General features: G+C 38.3%; 2 protein-coding genes across 5 annotated transcripts in view; one reads left to right on the forward strand and one right to left on the reverse strand.

Annotated features, from left to right (window-relative positions):
* The window catches only part of IDUA (alpha-L-iduronidase), a 46,103-nt gene that overhangs the window by 12,360 nt on the left and 11,552 nt on the right, over positions 1-22,191 (reverse strand). Inside the window, exons 3-4 of the mRNA XM_086869920.1 lie at positions 1,317-1,399; positions 592-699 (exon numbers count right to left, since the gene is read on the reverse strand). Of these exons, the coding sequence (XP_086726046.1) occupies positions 592-699; positions 1,317-1,399 (191 nt within the window). The remainder of the gene's footprint in view (positions 1-591; positions 700-1,316; positions 1,400-22,191) is intronic.
* The window catches only part of SLC26A1 (solute carrier family 26 member 1), a 35,078-nt gene that overhangs the window by 9,476 nt on the left and 3,411 nt on the right, over positions 1-22,191 (forward strand). The window contains exons 1-4 of one of the 4 annotated variants that reach the window (XM_086869922.1): positions 7,908-8,303; positions 11,055-11,136; positions 14,229-14,309; positions 20,735-21,382. In XM_086869922.1, the coding sequence (XP_086726048.1) occupies positions 20,765-21,382 (618 nt within the window). In that variant the 5' untranslated portion in view covers positions 7,908-8,303; positions 11,055-11,136; positions 14,229-14,309; positions 20,735-20,764. Of the gene's footprint in view, positions 1-7,907; positions 8,304-9,343; positions 9,521-11,054; positions 11,137-14,134; positions 14,310-20,734; positions 21,383-22,191 lie in introns of those variants that run through there. The other 3 variants (XM_086869924.1, XM_086869921.1, XM_086869923.1) reach the window with 3 other exon arrangements.

Genomic DNA, 22,191 nt, shown 5'->3' on the forward strand with positions numbered 1-22,191 from the left:
AGTGTCTTATACATACAACTCGATTAGTTCGGCCCCCAGGTGAGGCTCAGCACCCAGAACTACCACGACATAATTTTCCTCATTATTTTTAATAATGAGGGAAATGTAATTTGTGAGTTTCAAAATGATTTCTCATTTTTAATGAAATGCACAAATGTTTGAAAAAGATGGAAGGTGAGAGGGAGATGACTTACAGCTTTGTAATTAGGTCACTCACCTGCCCTTAATTCTAACCCTTCTGTCTTGTTAGAAATATTTGAAGCTGGCATATGAGAAGTACTCAGGTTATCATGCTCCAGTGAAAGCTGGTAGTTTACAACCACAACAATATAACAAGGTTAAAAGTCAGTCCTTTGAGCCAGGTCAAATGTAATACCCAGAACACTCTACTCATTCTGGATGCTGGCCACAGATCAGTAAAAAGAGGGACTATTATCCCATGGTCTCCATGGTCTGTTTCTGGAATGTTTGTTTCCTGGTTTTGTGTTGAAATCCAGGGGCTTGAAATTGATCATATTACACAAAACTATTTGAAGCAGCTAGAATGGATTACAACAGAACAAATAACAAGGCTTTTATTTTATAACTTACCTATGTATCTCCTGGCCAGAACAGTAATTAAGTTTCTCCACTGTACTACACGTTCTTTATCTTCAAAATCTAAAAAATAACCTGATGGATTCCCCATCAATTCAAATCCTAAAAAAGACATTAGAAATTGGTCTCCTTTTTTTGTGAATGTTATCTCATTTTTATTAATGAGTTATCACATCATCTGAAACACACTTGTCAATGAAGAAGCATCCTTAAATGGGTTCTCTTTCCTGTTTCCACATGTTCCCACCCAATTTCAGATTTCAGGCTGCTTCCTCGTTACTTGTCAGTGACTATAGTAGTCAGAGCATAAAATTTATGTCAACATAAATGCAGGGCTTTTATAATAATAATAATAATAAAGGCTTTTCCTTAAGAGGAAATTTAAAACAGCAAATGTTTGCATAAATGTATGGGAAGTTATATCTGAAGTACCTGCTTCTCAGGCCCTTTTAGGCATATGTCAATGGGTACAATCTTCTCGTCAAGAGATCTCATTTACAAGTTCAACCATCTGAAACTGCCTTCAAAGGCAATGTAAAACCATTTGTGTTAACTGCTGTAATACCATTTTGCTCACACATTGGAGATGGACGTGGACATGATGTAAAGGCAATTTCTATCAAAACCAGCTTTGGAAAAGCTCTTTAAGAGTATTCTAATGATTGTACAATACGGACAAACAGGTATACCAAGCTGTGGAGGCAGGGAGCTGCTCTTACCTGGAATCAGCTTGTTTTCCCACAGGTGATCCATAAGGTTATCCAAGGCAGTAAAATCATAGTTAAGTTTGCCATTCACCACTCTGAAGAACAGAGGTAATAAAAATTACAGCTGTAAATATTATAGGAAAGATAGGACTTGATTAACAGGTAACAAATCAGGCTTCCTTCTCAAAATTTACATGAAACTTGCGTTATTGGAATTGTATACAAACTTCCTTCCTCTAAAGTAACAGGTGTTCATCATAAGCAAGCCATGTCTCTTGATGAATCCATGACCTTTTTCTTTTTCAGCAGCAATATAATGGGTCTGCTTGATGAATTCTGATTTTTCACAGAATATTAAGATTTCTAACTCTCTGCTGAAGTAAAATTTACATAGATTTTATTTTTTTGCTTAAGCTGTTTATTCAGTTTCCATTGGATTACCCACTGCTGGGCCAACTCTTTTCATACTGCCCCATATAAAGTCTTTCTTAATGTACTCCTAATCTGCAGAATATAGATTACATAGAAGCACTCCATGTAGATTTAGATTCAAATGAAAAATAACTTTGTATCCTTCAAAGAATGCTGAATTTATACACACAATATCTGTAATTTTTACTTCCTTGTAAGCATTTGCTTAGTATTTCTCCAGTATTCCAAGGATCTCAGGCTGCAAATCTTTCATCCACCTTTGAATAAATGCATCTGAAAACTTAGCACACTAGGATGCATTCCTTTGTGTCAGGGAATCTTGCAGGAACCCAGGTACCAAAATGTGGACATGCATGTGGATGGGAACACAGGAATTCTTTTACCCAGGGGATGAAAAATGGCATTTGCAATTTACATGTGATACACCAGAAGATTTGCTTTAAATTCCTGAAAGACTTTTCTTGCCTGGTATCCAGCAGAAACAAATGCAGGGTACTATGTGGGTCAACTTCCCACAACTTCTGAACTTATGGCCTGATTTACTGAAATCTGAAAGGAATGGATTTTTTTGCCAGTATGAAGTGCCAAATAGGAATTAACAACAAATTTCTGTTGAGAACATTCTGTTAGTGTGACTTACTGCTGTTTGGCCGAAGAAACAGCCTTGGCCTGACAGCCAAATTCTGGCCTCAGGACAACCTCAGCAAAAGGCTTTTTAAGCACCCTTGACATAAGTCCAGCCCTGGTAACAGTGGCACTGAGTGAAGCCTTGGCAACCCCTCTCAAAGCTGATTTCTTCAGCCATGCCAAGGCACAACTAATTTTTCTGGTACAGTGCAGCCTGACCACTTCTCCTGAAATCTTGCCTGCTCTTTCCTAGGCACTTTGCCTTTGCTTGGGTGGAAAGCTACACAAGTGCACTACAGATGCTATGCTGCCAGTACAATGGAAGGGGGAGAGACAATCACACTTCTTGCAACTGATCAGTGCTAGCAAAGCATGACAAGCAAACAGGATTAGACATGAAAAGGGGGGCCATCAACAGAGCTCTTAAATCAATGATGGGTTCTGTGCTGAGAGTCACAACTTTTTTCTTTCTGTGCCTCCCCATGCATTTCTGAGTTTCTTTCATGGAGGCTCTTCCTCTGTGCTTTCTCATCAAGGAGAGGTTTCAGTGAAGAAACTGTAATAGCAGTTCCAAATTCTCGGAGAATTAAGAAAGGCTGACAGAATTGCCTAGGGAATAAACAAGGGAACTGTGCAACATGAAGAAAACTCTCTGATCAGGATCCAGAAGAGGAAGACAAGGCAGGCAAAGTAAGTGTAACATAGGCCACATCCACTATGCCAGCTCCATGTGTTATGGAACAAAGCACACAGTCTTAGCCCCAGCCTGGTCACACTCATTTACCAAAGACCTGAAGCAGGTTTTTATTTTTAAAGTGTGTCCTACTACCATGACAGAAATTGTAATGTATGCAGTCATTGAGTTTAGGATTCCTGGCCAAGTCAAATGGTGCAGCTGTAAAAGAAGCAAATAGCAGAAAGAAATTTATTTGATTTTTAAAGTACTTAAAAGTATTTTAAAAGTCACTGTTGAACTAAAGAATGGCCATTTGGAGCCAGTTTTGGTTTTTTGGGGTTTTTTTGCTGACACAGAGATTAAAAATAAAAGTCCTACTCTAAAGTTCAAAGACAATTTTTTTTTTTTTTGCTAAAACTAGTTCTGCTCCCTGAGATCCATTAACTATTTCCAGTTGTACTCTGTGTTCTATTGAAATATTTGCTTACATGCACACTTACAGTCAGTGTATATAAGAATGATTAACTACATTCTTCTAAAAAGTTAGTAATGCCATACAGATAAAAACAAAGGAACTCGCATCTTCCTGACTTCAGTCTAAGGTCTACACAGTATTATGTGAAAAAATATGCATAAATTAAACCTTTTATTTGATGCCTGTACACTTAAGATCCAAGGACATTTAAATTTTTCCTACTGCACCAATTAAGTAGCACATTTAAAACAGAACGCCATTGACAACCAGGACTGAGTGATGGTACATGAGATCTCGTGTTACGTGTGTAGGTGTAGAGGCACTTACTTTCTTTGGCTGACCTCCACTTTATAAGAATCTCTTCTTCCTCCCAAGTGGACCAGACAGTATGCTTCCATTAATAAAATGATTGCTTGACTGACAGATTGACACTTCATCAGATTTTGATCTTATCCTTACCTATACTACATTTCTGATGTGAGATCAATGCATTTTTTTACAGCATACACAGTACCGCTAGAATCTGGGTTGCATGGTTGCCTGCCATGTAGTGACTGGAAGCCATGCTGACTGTTGCACTTGAGGCACAGAAACTGGTACTATTTACACAAGTTCTGCATGGACAAGATTGGCTCAACTGCCAGGCCCTTGCCAGGAGTGCTCTGAAGACAATTTTAGGACACTGAAGACCAGATCAAAATTGTTATGGGCACATGACAACGTAAATCCATGGCAGAGGATAATAAATCCACGTTACGTTGCCAAAGTTGTTCAAAACATCTTTCTAATCTAAACTGTTTATGGAACATCATGTACCTATGACTGAGCTCTTAGTTTCAAGCTCACAGAATTTAACAGTCAATTTTTTGCCTGCTCTTCTTCCAATCTTTCTGTCGTGGTTTCTAGACACCACATTTATAAATGCTCAGAAGGTTCTGTACTCATTTCATTGAATGTTTTCAAGACTGGGATTGTTCATTGTTTGCTGTCAGGTATTTTGAAGGTCAAGCAGCAATCACTGTTCTGTCTGTGCCTGGCTTTCAAATGTTTCTCAGGTGGGACTTTTCTGGGAAGCTTGCCAGACAGACCTTCTTCATCTTCAGTCATTATAAACAATTACACTAAAGCACACTTATCGGCACAGTAGCACCAAGGCCCATGGAAGCACCAGGACTGAGGCTGCTATATTCCAGAGACTGTTGCCTGCTAGTGAGGAATCTTTCCAGTCTGTATCATGGTCTCAGTTCCAGATCCATGTGCTGCCTCTTGGGAGCAACACATGCTGTGAATATGAAGAGCAGTGATGAGTACAGAGGGGTGTCTGCTGGTTGTCACAAAATCTGGTTGCCCCCTTCCTTGGAATGGTTTGCTTTGTGGGTAATCCTTTGCTGAACCAAAGACTACAGGCCCATCTTAACAGCTTTAAACTACTTCCTATTACTGAAGTAAAGTTTTTTCAAGAATGGAGAGAAATTATTTACAGGTGCACAGGTAGCACTAGATAGCTTGCCAAAGTGTGGTAAGATAGTCATGTTGTGCTTCTTATCCATGCCACTTTCAGCCTGCCCCCATTCACAAACTGAATCCTTTGGGAGGCCAGAGGTAAGATAGCTTTAGCTGATGACACCTTGCATCACAGCCAGATCTACTCCAGCTAGCACAGCTGCAGAGACTACTCCTTAGCCTGCACCTATTGCTTCCCTCCCGTGCCCAGCATCACAGCATCTGTTGCTTCTCTTCATCCCTGCACTGATCCTTCCAGGAATATAGTTGCATGTCCTGGAAAACATGTGAACACACAGACATTGGACCAAATATCTTATCTACAGAGAAGAGAGAACAAAAACCACAGGCAGGGAGTGTTTCCGTTCCAGGTGATCTTCAGTCAAGTACTGAATCTCTGAAAGCACGTCAAGATAACTTTATCAGACTTTACTATAATGTACTGAACTATATCTCCTGGGATAGGAAGCCTTGTGGCTGACCTCCCTCAGTAGGCCACAGCCCATTTAGGAATTCAAATATACCATGTACGGTAACCATCAACAGAGATACTCTGTTGAAGAGAGCCTAGGATCAAGGTTGGGAAATACCAGTATACTAGAATAGTACTTGTCCTCATCCTGACATTCTCACTCAGCTAGTGTGGTCTCCCTTTTGCATTTCTAGTAAACACAATTACTACACACACCAAAAGCTGACACTATCTACCTTGCTTCCATCAATATCTGAGAACAGCTTTTCTATGGCAGATTAGCCATAGTGGCTGGCTAACACCACTCCCACAGCAGCATAGCCTGCTTACATCCTGATTAGGAGCTTCTTCTTTGAAAGACTGCTCATCTAGTTGCAAATGTAACGAAGAGGAAGGGACAGAAAACTGGCACAAGGTGTTAGCAGAGGAGAGATGCAACTCACACCTGTAAAATTGTTCAGCAGACTATTGCCAACCTCCCACTTGGGAGATGAACTCCATGAAAAAGCCACCTAAACAAAAACTTTTCTCCATTGAAGGTTTTCTGCATTACAATCTTAGAGAAGCAACATGCAGGCTAAGAGACTACCCTGCTACAGCAGTATCTAGTATCTCTGCTGAGATAATGATCATATTACACACCACTATTAATTTGATAAAGATCTTTAGCTATGTGCCAGACCATCTTTGCCCACCCTTGTAAGGGGGTTCCTGCAATCACACATTCTTGTCCACAGTGTCAAGGTCCAGAATGTGGACCAATGGTAACACCATCACTGTTGTTCTTGAGGAGTGTAAATATGCATGATAATTAAATTCCCCCTCTCAAGACTAAATGAAGTGAAAACAATTCTTGAAATAAGTGATTACTGTAAGGAGCATCTGTAGATACAGTGTCCCAAGCAATTGCTTGCCACCCTTCTAGAATCCATTTCATAGATGCCATTTGAGGGATCATAAAACTCCAGAACACAACAAGTGTCCATCTACCCTAGAAAGGAGTTTAGTGTCCAAAGTCAAGCTGTTCACTGTAAGGAAACAACAAAATTCCAAACGTTCCCACAATGGTAACTTCTGACAGAACAAATAACAGTAATCTATGCCATTTCAAATTCCTCCTGCTACAAGGTCCTCCAGAATAAATGGTCTTCAGAAGTACACATCTTGGTTTTTAACCAGAACAGGCTGTTAAATGGACAGGGAGGCATGTAAGCTTAAGAGGAGAGCATCTACAAGACGAAGGTGAAAAGCTCTGGACAGAAAATGTCAGCAAGTTTATTTTTTTCAGAAGGGAAACTTGTTTCCCCCCAAGTGCCTCTTACAACACAAAAGGATCCCGTCTCCTTGGTTTTTCTAATTACTTTTTGCAGCTATGAGGAATGAAATGAAGCCAGCTTAAAGGTTAGGTTTTCACAAAGACACTGTTTGCTCCAAACCAACCAATTGTCTACATAAACTTCTTGTTCTGCTGAGTACTTATGAAACCTCTGGACCTTAAAAACCAGATCCTAAGGGACTGTGAGCACTACTGAAATGATGTCTCAGAGTATACAAAGGGCAGAATAGCCCTCATTAGCATCCACCTTTCCAGAGGCTGAATTCTCAGCAGTTCTCTCCAGGCCTCTTCAGTGTCAACCAAAAACCCTACTAGTTTGGTATTTCAGGTTTAAGTACAAGATCAATAACTAAGAAATTGGTAGACTCCTGTGTTATTAATAAACAACATTTACCCCTCCTGAATTGAGTGGAAGCTAGCAATATAGTACTCATTCACACTAGAGCTGTTTCCACCATGTTCTTGTTCCACTCACTCTCACTTCCTGTGATCATTACAGGTAAAGTAAATTGGCTCCAGCTCACGAAATCCCCATAATCCAAAATACCATAACTTGCTGGTTTTCAGTCTGATGAACACTGATTCTTCCTCTGTGGTGGTCCCCAAGCAAAACAAAGCCTGTGCTTTTCACAGGCTTTGCAGACCAAAAACCTAATTCACAGGCTTTTTCAAAGGCCAATGACTACTGCACTAAATAACTCATATATTTTACCACTTCTGTGTCTATTAGTATTAACATTTCTTCTGAATTTGCTTCTCAGCTCTATCACTTGTGTAAGCAGGATTAGAAAATCTGCTTGCTTTACAATTATGGCACAGCTTCTGCACAGAAGCACACTGCTCAACACTTCAGTCAGTACTGGCACACCCTATAGCAGGAGTGAGTCAGCCCAGCAGTAATGGGAGGCTGCACTACAAAATCACAGAGCCAGGCAGCATCCAGCCTTTGCTGATGTCACAGCTTGTCACAGTTAATCCATCCACACAACCAACCAGCGCGGTACATGCGCAAAAAGGATGGGAATGAATCTCTATGACTTAGGAATAAACTGCTTCAAATATGGAGAATGCATCAGCTGTTATTTACTGGAAATCACTGTCTCTTCTACAAGCCAGCCAAGAGGCTGTGCATTCAGCTGAATCTTTTATTTTTTTTAAAATACATAAAAATAGAATTTACTTTGATTTATACAGCATCTTAATAAGCGTCTTTGCTCTTTGAAATCAGCAGTATTTGAGCTTCACCTTGCAAAGCAGCTCACAAAATCCTTGCTGTGATCTGGCTGAAATTCACAGGCACAGAAGTGCAAGCAAACAATGGATGTTTTCAATCTGATGCTAATCACGGCCTATGATTTTCCATTTCTTACTCAGCCTGCTTTTGTGAGCATAGTCTCAACCCTTCTTTCAGCAGTGAGCGTGCTGTGTGTGAGGGGAAGAGAGAGGCAGACAAAGCACCAACAGCTTCCTGTGCTGAGGTGAGTTAGCCTCGGAAAATAACATTAGACTGTTCTGTCTCTTCTCCCCCCCCATATCCCTCTTCCCCTTTAAAACAAATTCCAGATGTAAAAGAGGAAACAGGCTATCGAAGTAATTTAGGCAAAGGCATATGCTATTTTAGTACTGGACTTCTATAGACATGTGAACATAGCCAATCAGATCACCTAGATATGGGTAATTCAGTGTTGTGAAACCTTGTGATCCCTTGTTCAGGTTTGTTACGTTCACATTCACTTGCAAAGGAACAATTAAATAATAAGGTGAAATAGCAGAAAATGCTTCCAGCTGATTCTTCACTACAAATTTAAAGGCTTTGCAAGTGACTGAAAGGTTCAGTCACTGTATGTGAGATGACTGATAGAGGATACCTTTCTGATTGAGTTTATCGTATGAATCAGATTTCCTTCTGCATAACACTTGGCTACAAGTAATATGTTCATTGTGGTTTGATGCTGCCCTTGATGATGGAACTCCAAATAATGTCACCTATACGCAAAAGTTTTGAAATGGGGTGGCAGGGATTTTTCATCAATAATGAAGACTAAAGATGTGCAAGGAAGAGAAACCAAATGCTAAAACTAGCTCACTTTAAGCATGTAACTCCTTTTGGCACTGCCTGGGAAAGCTGTCACTGAACTTTTCTTCTCCAGCAGTGACAGAACAGTTCTCTGTATGCATCCAGCATTCTAATTCAAGTACACACAATACTGCACCTTCTGAAATGAGACTCCATGGTACATATTTGACTAACTGTTTTCATTTCACAGTTCTGGTATTATTACTCCTTCATGTTCATATCTTTATTTACTGTTTGTGCTCCATCTATTATTTTGCCTGCTAGCTGTATGAGAAAGTACACAGTCCAAAAGTATGTGACCCCAACTGTATCACAGAACATAGCTTATTTACTGTTGTATAAATCATAATACTGAGGGAATAACTACCCTCCCTGCTGCCAAATATGCAACAAGAACCAAATTTAGCAATGCTTTACTTAGTGTGCTCTTGCAAGCACTTTGGTTTCTCATGCACATACTGTAACTGGACCTGAAATTTTGCATTAATGCACAATGTGTTACTTTTACCAGGATTTTAACTTTTTCCATCTCATGTTCTCAAAACTTGTTTTCACTTGTCAAGATATGTACTAAGGAGCATGTAATGGACATGGACCTTGTCTAAGAAAAACATGGAGGTAAATATTGAAGGTGTGAAGACTTGCAGCTAGATTTCTCAGCTGATGTATACAGATAGCACACGGTGTCTGATGAAGTCAAGCACCTGCTGGACCTATTTGCATATCAGATATAGTTTCAGGTGTATCTTTCTGTAACAATCCTTGATCCCCCATGGGCAACTTTATATCTAACTTGAATATATCACTTGTTTTCAAAATTATACTGAGTTTATTTTCCAACTTTCTAGTGTTTAGTAACTTCTGATGGTGAAAAGGCACAATGAATATGCCTTCCATGTCTTGTTCTAAATCCTGAATAATTTTTGTGATGACTGGTTTCTGAGTATTACTGACAACCAACCACTATAAGCCAATCTGGAAAGAGCAGCTTTTAAATGGCATGCCAGTGTCTGCTCTTCACTCTTGGATATAGATATAATAAACCTCTTATAATTAAGGAGTTAAAACTAGCCAGTTGGATTTATAGACAGTTTTCTCTGAGATGCAAACCTACAAGTCTGTACAAATTGAGATCTGATAATTCTATTTGAAACCTGGGTTTGATGTTACAAGTTAGACTAGTGGTGTATTATTAAATATAGTATGATAGCTCTTACATTCCATGATCTTTATGTTCATGTATTACCCTTTTTCCTTCATTCTTCCCCCATCCTAAAAATCTTTCATTAATATGAAAGATATCTCCCCTTTCAATATAAAGATGCATTACACTCTGTGTTTATGAAATATGAAAATTTACTTCACAATGCAGTAAGAAATCATCTGTTTTCTTTGCACCCAGAAATGGGTTTTCAATATCCAGTTAAGATTAGACAAAATTTCAACGAATGAGTGAACAAGCTTCAGAATTCTAGAGAGACCATCCTTGCTACATTAAATTTCCCTCTAAGATATACAAATATCAGTAGAAACATTCTTCTTCATCAAGCAGGCTTTGTTTCTACAGGTCTGGCTATTTGGGGATGAAACAGGCAGGATTTTTTAAAAGGCAGGAAAGCTCAGACATTTTACACTCAGTGCCAGCTGATTTATGTAAATTCTTCCTATGATATAAGATTCATCAGTTAGACCCCCCTCATGATTTATTTTAATAAAAATCCTTTTTCAAAGGACAAATCTCGATTGACCATTGACAATGAAGCACTAAGTGTATTGACAGTTCCACACATTTCCTGCCCTAATCTCATTTAACACATTAAGAGTATTTTTTCATCTAATTGAATTAAGTATATAAAACCCCTGATACTGTTTAAAAAGCTGCGTCAGAACTGCAATTCTATCTGAACTCCACACAGTGTAACAACATCTATTAAAGCAGAATAGCAGAGATGAGTAAGAAGTCAGAGGTTACCAGCTTCTGTAATGCAATGACTGAAAGTTTATCTTTTACCTGTGATTACACTCTACAGGACAAAGATTTTTCCAGTGCTAGTGTTTATTTATATTATCTCACTGTAAACATTATGAGAGCAATACCCAATTGGCAAGGCCCACACTACATCATGATACAATTTCTAATCTACTCTTATAGAAAGCTGTGATCCTGAGGTACTGTGCTACTGGGTGCTGATAAAAAGCTGTTGTGGAACTACTGCAGCTACTTTGTGCCTTTGGTAAGTGCTAATCCATTGGTTTTGTAGTGGGAAGTAGAAAGGGGCTTGCATGCTGAATGACGGCCTTCCTCAATTTTGAATATACAAATTTGCATTCACCTACAACAGGAACTACAGATTTTTTCATTTAAAAAAATCAATAACATGACTCTCTGCATGTATATATATAAAAATAATTTTCAGCTGCCCCAGTCATTTCTCACAGCTACAGAAGGAACGTCTGATGCAGTGCATAGGGGATTGGAAGGGAGTGGATGCTTACTTTCAGTACACCCATCTTTCCTATTAAATTGCAACCAAATGGGTCCTTTTTAGGCGCATCACCTGGTTGCTATGATATAAAGGTAAATTACAGAGTAACTGAGGCTCGAGGGCACTTTAAACAATGCAGGCATTAGGCTTGAGCGTTTTTAATTCACTGAATTTTTGAACTTCAAACACTTGCACAGAAAGAAGAACATGGTTATTGCATTTGGACTATGTACTATTGAAGATTTGATGATTCTGTGATTCTAAGATTAACCATCCATATGTGACTAATTTCGCATTAACTTTTTTAATAGTTAGATTACCAGTTATGAATTACACACAGCAATGCCATGAATTTTTCTGAAATATCTGGAAATCCTCAAGTAAATGTGTCAACAGAGTCAAATACATTTTATATCTTTACATCATTTATTTCATAAGTACTTCTGTTCAATTCTGCTCTTAACCCTTTACAGTTTTTAAACCAATTGAAACTGTGCATCTCTTCATAAATAGTAAGTCACACAAAGGAAAATCACCTGTAAACTCAAAATTACTGGTTCATCATTGTTCTTTCCTACTGTAGTTCCTATTCTTAGAGACAGGCGTTTCATTGTAGTACCTATTTTGGCCAGTTACCACTGTTCCACAACTCAGCAGCTGACAAGGAAGGACAGCACTTTTAGAACTGAGTCCTTTCTGTTAGTGTCAGTAGAATTCAACCAGGATGCCAGAACCAGCCCACTCAGAATTATTGCTGGACTGAAGCCTTGATGAATGACTTCATGTAATGGAGTATGACCTCTCATCTCCACAATCCACTAACGAACCTTCTGTTGTCACTGTATTTGTATGTTAAGTAAAAGCTGTTCATCATAAAACACAGTTCTGTCAAAATTATGTAATTTTCAAAATTTCTACAGAGATAGCTTCATTTTGTCTCTTTTTTCCTGTGTGGAACTGTCCTGTCCAGAGATATTTAGCCTCACTGCTACTGTCCCGTACTGAAAAAAAATATTCAAAATTATTATTTGAAGTTTCTTTCTTTTAGATTTAAGAAAAAACTGTTATTTTTAGGCTAGCTTGAAGCAAAACAAAATTACAACTTTATATGGAAGGGGTAAAGTGATAATGATACAATAATATCCTCCTTTATCTTAGGAGCCTGATATGGGGAAAAGTGCTATTGGAGAAAAATGCAGAAAGGTCTCTGTCAACAAAATTGTTAAATTGGGAAAACCCCAATTATTCTGCAAATTCCAAGACTGCAAATACCAGAAGTAACAGAGTTTCCAAATAGTGGACACACTGAAAAGGAGAACAAACTTACTTAGTTTGTTGGTTTGCCTTAGTACCGAGGCAGACAGCACATACATTTTAGGAGGTTGCAAGATAGTTCTAAGAATTAGACAATAAAATGGATGAAAGGATGAATTTGAGAGACTTGAGTTTAAGTCACTTTATTTTTAATGAAGTAATATTGCAAGGCTAAAATCAAATTAACAGAAGCAGTGAAATCTTCAATTCTGTAGAGCACAAATCAAAGAAACACACTATCTTTGTAACCATTGTGTAAAATTCATTATGCAGATAAGGTGTATTACTGCATCGCAGTTTTAATAAGGGGTACTTTATCAAAGGGGAAAGGGATAGGAATGGTTGACAAGGCCTTCCATTACAAAGAAGCAAGAAACAGGATTTTAGCAAGACTGAAATTACCTTTAGATTTTGGGTTTAGAAAATCACAACTACTACCACCAAGTCTAAGTTCCTGGCAGTAGCCAGTAGTTTTAAGAATCCATGACCAGCTTAACATCACAGAAGTGAGATGTAAGATGCTTCCCTTTCTATTCCTCCCTCATCTAAGTTTTGACTTTCATTTACACAATTTTTATGTTTCCTTCTTACTTTGAAAGAGCAGCAAACAACTTTTTGCACAGGGACAAAAGACAATGCTGGAAAGTGGCCCTCACTAGTCATGGTTGTGTGCCAGCAATACAGTCTTTTTGTGGCATTGCAACTACCATCTCAGATTCTTTCTGCATGCCAGCTCGTGTTCTTCCTTGGCTGAGAAATAGACACATGTCCTCATCCCTTAGCTTGTACAGCTTGAATACAGCTCATACAAGTCATGGCCTTGTGCCCAACCTGTTAATCTGCACTGCTTAGTAACCTATCACCTATTACCTATCACCTTTGTCAAGGGGAGGAGATGGATGTTTATTTATCACTTGGATAGGTCTGCACTTACACAAAGATCTAAGATAACCGAGAGGGAACTTGGTCATTTATATACCTCACAAGAATGAAGTAGACTTTCAACAGAAGTATATCTTTGTCCTGCTGATCTGCCTACATTATACAGTCTTTGGTTTACACAGAAGCAAAAAATATTGTGATCTGAATGTGCTGACATGTAGAAACAGAACTCTGACCTCCAGCTCTCTCATCCTACGCACTGAGCAGAGCAGGACTTAATCCAGCCTGCAAAGGACATAATTCTCAAGCAAGACGGATGTTCTATTCATACATCTTGAACAAGTAAAATCAAAAGCTAATGTTACATGAGGATGCAAAAACCAAATCAAATCTCGTATGAGAAGTAGCTTCAAAGGTCAGAGATGTGCTAGCCTGAACTCAGCACAATTTTTGGATCACCGCTAGTTAATTAATAATCTTATGCATTATTTAAACTCAAATCCTCAGCTAGTGCGACATATATATCCAGCTTTACAAAGTGATACAAGTGACAACACACGACCAAACAGCAAGCTCAAGATTCCAAAACTACCCATTCTTACCTTGAGGAATATTTAGCTAATAATTATCCTTTATGCAAATAGAGAAATGTCTGGCTGAAGACTTCCATTCATTCCAACGTGCAAAAACAGAGCTGGTACGTTCCTGTCTTAAAGGCTATCCAGGTAAGAGATTTGTCTCTCTTCCTGTGCCTCTGAATTCAGGTTAATTTGTTCTTTGCCTGTTTTCAAAGGTGCAAAATTGCCTCTTTTCACTTATTTGCTCATGCTATTGTTTCTTGGTTTATCATTATGTTGTTGTTCGTAAGTATTGCTTATAAGGCAGACACTGAGCAAACGTCTGTAAAACATATAGTCAGCTGTAAATGGTACAGCAATTATCTTTCCTGAAACTCTCAACCAGGAGTTCAACCATTTGGTTAGTTTTTATTTTGATTTAAGAAAATGGCATATACTAGGCTTATCTGTTTCTTAAAGTACTACATTGATATTGAAACTGAGAGCACTTTCTTAGGGATTAAGTACAGTCTTTCCCAAAAAAAGAGTGTTTCCAAAATACTATCTTTATAGTGTGTAGTAAACACAAGATGCCACAGAAAACAACAAGAAAAACCATGAGAATGGACTATCAATTTGGTTTTCTCTGTGACAGCTTAGTATGGCTAAACAATGCCCAGAAAAATCACAGGGCAGAAAACAGAGCTTAGTATTCAACTTTATGAATTATGACCAGGGTCCTGAAAAGCTATTTTGAAAGACTTTTTATTTAAATAACAGACTTTCACTTTGAAACAGCTACTTTCTCAAAAACAAGAAATCAGATTTTCAGTAATGTTTTCTGAATCCACAGGAAATGCTTTTTTAGTGGTCATGTCCTAGGACTCTCCGGCAGAATAATGCTGTCTTGCCTTCAAGAGCATGTCAATAGTTAGACCAGCATGTTCTGGAATCCTTGAACAAAATCTGTCTCTGCAGAGAGAGTTAAACTCTCTGCAAAGAGAGTCAAATACTCTGCAAAGAGTTAAACTACTTGATTTGTATTTGCATGTATGATCGTTCCCAAAGATGATCTTGATGGGCTAGCCTTAAGAACAGGTGCTGGCTGACTGTATGTATGGAACTCATACTCATGCTCCAGCCCGCTTATCAGTTCTAGGATTGTTACCTGTCAGTGGCTGTCAACTTACTCACTGGAATATGGAACTGAGAATCCTTGGGAAAACAAGACTTGAATCACAGCTGCTGGTGAATGCAGGCACTCAATAAAGAGATAACTTGCCTGGAAAATCCTAAACCAATTTACAATTGGAAATAAAAATTGTGAATTGAAGATTTTAATTTGAAATACACAAATCTAAAAGACTCTCAGAATAAAACTCTCCTTAGTACAGCAATTTAATTTGTAGAGGACGTGATCTGGCTTTCATGACTTGTAGAAACCACTAAGCTGGAATCCTATTTCCTCTTTCACATTTGATTTAGTGTAACACTGAAACTCAACATAAAAATGCTTTGAAGCAACAATATTTTATCCCAACACAGTGAAAAAACTAACCTAGCCTATCAAGTTTCACATGATTTTCCTAAAAGGCATTGCCATGTTCCGTGCCTGTAGTCTGACAACTTGCTAGGTCAGTGTATAAAAAAATGGTTTTCGTTGCTGGCACCTTGCTTAACTCTGCTTCCAAGTACATCTTAGTTCTAAAGACAAAAATACAATAGCTATTGCAAGATAGAAAGAAATATTCATCTCACTTGTTCTGTTTTAGCACCTCATGACTTCTAAAACTTTTAGGTTATGTTGACATATCTAAGCAACCCTGCAAACAAAAGCAGATTAATAAATCAAAGCAGTAGGTGCTAAAGCAGTATTGCCTTATAGTACATGCAGCTCAGGGTACTTTATTTCAGACCAGTCAGTCCTCACAAACTAAATGTACTCCCCACATCTGTTCAAATATGTCCAAAGCACCAATTGCTGGCTTAGGTTTTTATGCCACCATAAAGGGTCAAAGAGCACTGGGGCATAGTTTCTAGGTACCTTCCTCTGAAAAAAACCCCAGTTTGCAAGAATAACACACTCCTGTACATTCAATCTATGCACTGTGAGACTAACCAAGGAGCTTTTTCAAAATTGTGTCATTGCTCAAAACCAGAACAGTAATGTAATCATAGCCATTAGAGCCAAGAAAGGTTTCTGTGAGACAGAAAAGGTTTCTGATATGAAAGATGAGCAATTTGAACAATTTAATTTGTTTCAACATCTGTGTTTCCAATCAAATGTTTAATGAGACTGATGTCTCTGATGTTTTTTAGTGAGTTAAGCAACAAATAAATTCAAAATCCACACTAACCATATTAGTGAACTTTTAGTGAACTTTTCATAGTTCTAATGTGAAGAAAACAGCAAGCATCACTTGGCTCAAACTCTTTAAATGGCTCTATCATAACTTAAACTTGAAATCACTATTTCAGCAAGAAAGCAATTTCACTGCAGAGCTGTGATACCATCTGACTTCTGCCCTAAATAAAGCATTTAAAATATCTCAGCAGAGGGAGACAGGCTCACCCTTGCTACTTCTTCTGGGCTTTTTAGAGATACAGCTTCAGACTTTTTGGTGGACAGTCAGGATGGGGAGGCAAAAGGATGCAAAAGAATAAAGATTTTGGGGGTTGTGCTGTTTCACAAAGAACAATTCGTTCATTCAGAATGGTGATACAGGCAGCAGCATGAAGAATCTGCGAAGAGAAATTCCACATGAACATATTGTGATGAATGTTTCTTCCCCTAAAGAGACATTTTGTGTAGGTCACAGGCATGATGGAAAGACAGGAAGAACGGGACTAAGGCAAGTTGGAAAGTCAGCAGTTTGTTTGGCTTGAATGGCTCCTTCCCTTGTTTCTCTTTTTCACAAAATAAAATGAGTCAGTGCATTTAACCTGAAAGAATAAATGGTTCAGACAAGGTTCTGCTGAATTATGTTTGCTTATATGGTCAAGGGAAACTTGAAAAAATTTCAATGTGAAGATTCCAAACATAAAAGTACAATTAAAAAAAAACAAAACTACTTCCTGTTGTAATTATGTGAATGTTACACATGTACGTGAATGTGCACACAAGTAACCTTTCACTTGTTTTAAACAGTTGTTCCAATACTTAAGTCAAATGCAACAAACTAATGTGTTTTATGCTATGTGCTGCTTCATCTGTGCAGCCCTGTTAAGAACAGCTCTTTCAGCAAATGATGACTTGAACAAAATGCAAACATTATGCTCTGTGGAGCTCTGGAGGAAGAAAGGGAGGAACAGTGGGTTTCCATTTGTTAGTGTAACCTAAGCCGTAAATGGGTCATTTGGTGAACTAGTAACCTGACCCCGCTAGGGCTCCTGCATACTGCTAAAGTATTACCACTTTGGAGGATGGTGTTGTCTCAGTGCCAGAAGCAGAAGGCTGGAGTCTGCTCATGTGCACAACAGCAGACAGATCTCCTCTCCTCCATTCTGTCTTTGGAGATAGCAAGAACGCTGGAAGCTCCAAGCTCTGTTAGGCTGTGTAAGGGGATAGCACACATCTGGGGTGGAATCGCATTTCCTTCAGGTGAAGCAATGAATTACAGGCGTCACAGCCTGACAATTATTGGGTTACACAGCTAAGAATGGGTTGTTGATAACAATGCCCCTTCCCTTATTTGGTGTGGCTTTACGGCATTCTAAAAGCAACAAGGAAACTTTAAATATTAACAGCGTCTGCATACCAATCTAGGTTGAGAGCTGACTGCTTAATAGCTACCATGTTAATTTGACATGGAATTTGAAAGCATATATAGCAGAATAAACAGTAACTTACATGAAGGAAATCCTTATATTCAAGAAAAAAAAAAAAACAAACCTGAAGAAAATTATTTCCGGTCAGTTTCAACACAGAAGAGACATACTTTACTGTACTATCTTTTTTTGGGAGGAGTGTGGGGAGGCAGGGAGGCTTAGTTGTTTTTTACAAAAAGCTATTATTTTGATTATCCAGTAAGCCAGTATAGCTAGTATATATATTACTAAACTATTATTCAAACACAAGATCTCTTAATAGATTTCCAAAGAAATTATGCTCCAATCATCTTATGTATTAAAAATCACTACTATCCCTCAGGGAGTTGCACAAACAATACACACATCTGAATTGTAATGGGGTTTTTTGGTAAATAGCAAATTACTTCCAGGTAAATTGTATGAGATCAGAGAACAGCAACTATGCTATTAAATATATGAGCCTAGTGTACAGAAGCTGATGCAATCTCTTTGATGCAGCCTATAAAAAGCACTCATTGGATATTGCACTGCCCAGTAGCTTTTAAGTATGTAGAGCAAGGGCACAATATTTATTTCCTGGCTGGCTGAATTCACTTGGCTGTAAGAAGTGAGTGGCATTTGAATAAAGACTTGCTGTCCTCATGCACAATTCTCTCAGTCTCCAAACTAATTTAGGTAAGACAGGAAGTATTGGGATTTTGCCTTTTAAAATGAGTGTCTTTATTAAACTTGCTAGCATTCTGTATTTGGTAAACTTTATTCATATGCTCTCACCTGGTGCTGCAACTTCATTTATCTTTTCCGTCACCTTTGCATTCTAACAGAGACTAGATCCAATCTATTTTCCTGTCCAAGCAGATCTTGAGTAGCATAACTATGCAGTTTATTAGGGTCTAAAGCAAACTTAGCACTGATAAAAAAAATAGACATGGATCTTTATAAATAATAACATTAAATTGCAATTAGTGTTCCCTTTTGATGGAAATAAACCTTACTTACGCACACAAAGAAATGTATATAATGGGAGCTGAAAATGGGTTTATGTAATTGGGATGGATAAAAATCTACTGATTTTTTAAAATATATTTGTTTAGACTAGTATGCAGGTCCTTTTCAACTTGGACAATCAGTCCACACAATTCTCACAAGAATCTCTGCTCTGCCTTTTACCACATTATAAATTACCTATAACACTTGAAAATGCTGCTTTGAATTGTCGTTAAACTTTGAATAGCCTTTGAAATCATGCTGTATCACTTATCTGTATGCTGTATCATAATACCTGGGAACTTGTTTTAAAGTTCTGCACTAGTTACAGACACATATCTTCTTACTTTCAATCTGGTGGCAAAACACAGTTATCAAAATCTTGAAAACTCTTTCTAAGCAGGATAGACAAAAGACTTTCTAGTAAGCCACTCTCTATTTGGACTGCTCCAGGTCAAAAGCTTACAGGCTATTGATAATCTGCTCTTTTGCTTTTAAATTATGTTTCCAGGTTGGATTCATTAATGCTTTTTTTAAATTCAGAATTTTACACCTTAACAGGCTGTGACCAAACATTAACAAATCAAAATGTTCTTCTTAACAACAAAAAAATCCTATGAAATTTACAGAGAATTCTGTCAGTAGCACCTAAACTGTGTATTAACTGCTAAAACTGATAAAATTTACCAACAGAATACTGTGCCAGTAAGTTAACTTCAAGTTTTATGAAACTGATGGGTACAGAGTCTGCCTCTAAACACTGGAAGAGGAAAGGAACAGCTTTTACTTTTAAGACAAGCTTTGACTCTATTGCAGTGCCACTCCTGGCACCAAACAGCTCTGATGCAGAGATCCTGGCTGTTAATGTCGAGTTTGGTGAAAACAGTTGTGTCCATTGAGGCAAGAGACATCAAAAGCACCCCCATCAGAGGAATACAAATAATCTCATCCATCAGATATTAGAAAACAATTAGGAGAATCATAGGAAACACTGCTGTGTTTGTTCTGCTGTACATATAATTATTTGTTATATCTCATTATTGGGATAACGAAGTTGAGTAACTATGGGTTTAAACCTGAAAATAATAGCATGTAGCACTCTTCCAACGTGGTAATGTCATGATGATCGGTCCATATGTTGCCAATATGGTGGTATTTGTGAGTAGATATTTATTACCAGAAGCTGCATATCAAAACAATCCAGAATCTACAAACAAGTTCATGTTACATAGCAGGTACAGAGCCCATCAATGGTTTATGAACATATCTTTTGTGTATGACTAAACTGTTGCTCTCCAGAAAACTCTGCTTTACAGGTCCTACCAGAAACATTTTTCTCCGCTGCGCTGATGATAACTGCAGTGACAGATCATTATACCCCATGAGAGTTATTAATCAATGACTACAAGACGTACTCGCTATACAAAAACATTACAGCCTACCTCACTAATGCATGTTTATTGCACACCATCAAGTCCTGCCTCTGGTCAAAAAGACCTTTATGACAGAACATTTAGAATAGATGACAGAAATCTTTGTCATACAAAAAAATGACTAATTTAACCCCATTTTTGTTTATTAGAACAAACGGGATTCAATCGAAAGTACTCCTTAATGTGTGCAAGAAAGGGCAGATTAATTTTTTAGCCTTATGCATCACTGGAGCCCTGTGAGAGTTTTGTTGGGATGATGCTTCCTTAAGAGCAAAATCAGGTGACAAACTTTTAGAGTTAAGGAACTGTGCTAAAAAAACCTTCACGAATTGCAGCCTGATGGATATTTTCTTCACTTTGCAGGAACACATAAATGAAGTAAACACTGGGAAAATGGAAAGACCACTTGAGGCTACCAGAATGGAAAACACTTCACCCTGCTTTCTCATGGAAAGAAAGACTCATGTCAAGACTAACTGGAAAGAAGTCATGCTAGCTAAGATGAGAAAGAGCTGCACCTGCACACCACAGAAGCTGAAGAACTTTCTTATGGACTTCTTTCCCGTTTTACGGTGGCTTCCCAAGTACCGATGCAAAGAATACATTTGGGGGGATGTTATGTCTGGGTTAGTGATTGGGATCATTTTGGTGCCTCAAGCAATTGCATATTCACTGTTGGCAGGTCTGAAGCCCATTTATAGCCTCTACACATCATTCTTTGCCAACATCATCTATTTCTTAATGGGCACATCCCGTCATGTCTCAGTTGGCATTTTCAGCTTGATAAGCTTAATGGTGGGACAAGTTGTGGACCGAGAACTTCTCTTGGCTGGATTTGACTTGAATGATGATGCCTCACCAGCCTCGGGTGATGGCTCACTGCAGAATGACAATCTGTCCAACACAACTGCCTTCAACCTTACCATTGTGGGGATAAATGCCGAGTGTGGGAAAGAGTGCTACGCTATTGGCATTGCTACAGCCTTGACATTCATGGCTGGAGTGTATCAGGTAAGTGGTTGCTGACATCCAGAGGCAAGGTATGAAGCTCCTAAAGCTTTTTTGCATGACCTAAGCTTTGACTGTCTTTCAATGAGATACATCATCAGTTAACTTGAATGTACCTTGGACATATTTTCTCCAGGAAGCCTAAGTGTAGGCAACTCAGAGACAGCATAAGGCATGCAGTTTTCTTAGTTGCTAGCAAACACAGGTAAAACAAGAGTCTTTGGAAAAAACATTAACATTGTTTTGATATTCTTCTGCTTCTTGGCCTTGTTCCTTTCATGGGACAATGAGGCCCAATACAGATGTAGGAAATTCCCATGCAGCTTTGACCTTAATAATGAAGAAACATCTCTCTTTCCCTTAATATTTTAATAGAGGTGTACACCTACTCAACTACTTCTACATGTTCAGAATATGCAGTTCAGTGTTTTGAAAGGGGGTGCTAACTGCTGTCCTAAAGATAATTTTTTTAAAAAACGAGAAATAGACTGACTAACCTACTTTTTAGAAAATGGTTGTGCTTGACACTTATCAACATGCTGCCATCACAAGGATATCAAGAGAGCACAGAGGGAAGCACCATGAACATACTTATCTATTAACTCTGTGTGTGTATATATGTGTGTGTGTGTGTATGTATGTATGAATGCAGAAAGAGCTAGCTATCTCCCTGTTGTAGTAAGAAATTTCAGGTTACATGTATGAACAAAAAATCCCCTTGTGAAGCTGGGTTCTTCAAAGCCACCTAAGGAAGGAGAATCAACTAGTTAAGGAAAGAATTGTGGACTTTGTGGGCTGTTCTGCCATTTCTG

Source organism: Cyanistes caeruleus, chromosome Z (genome assembly GCF_971803275.1).
Source record: "Cyanistes caeruleus chromosome Z, bCyaCae1.hap1.1, whole genome shotgun sequence".
NCBI lineage: Eukaryota > Metazoa > Chordata > Aves > Passeriformes > Paridae > Cyanistes > Cyanistes caeruleus.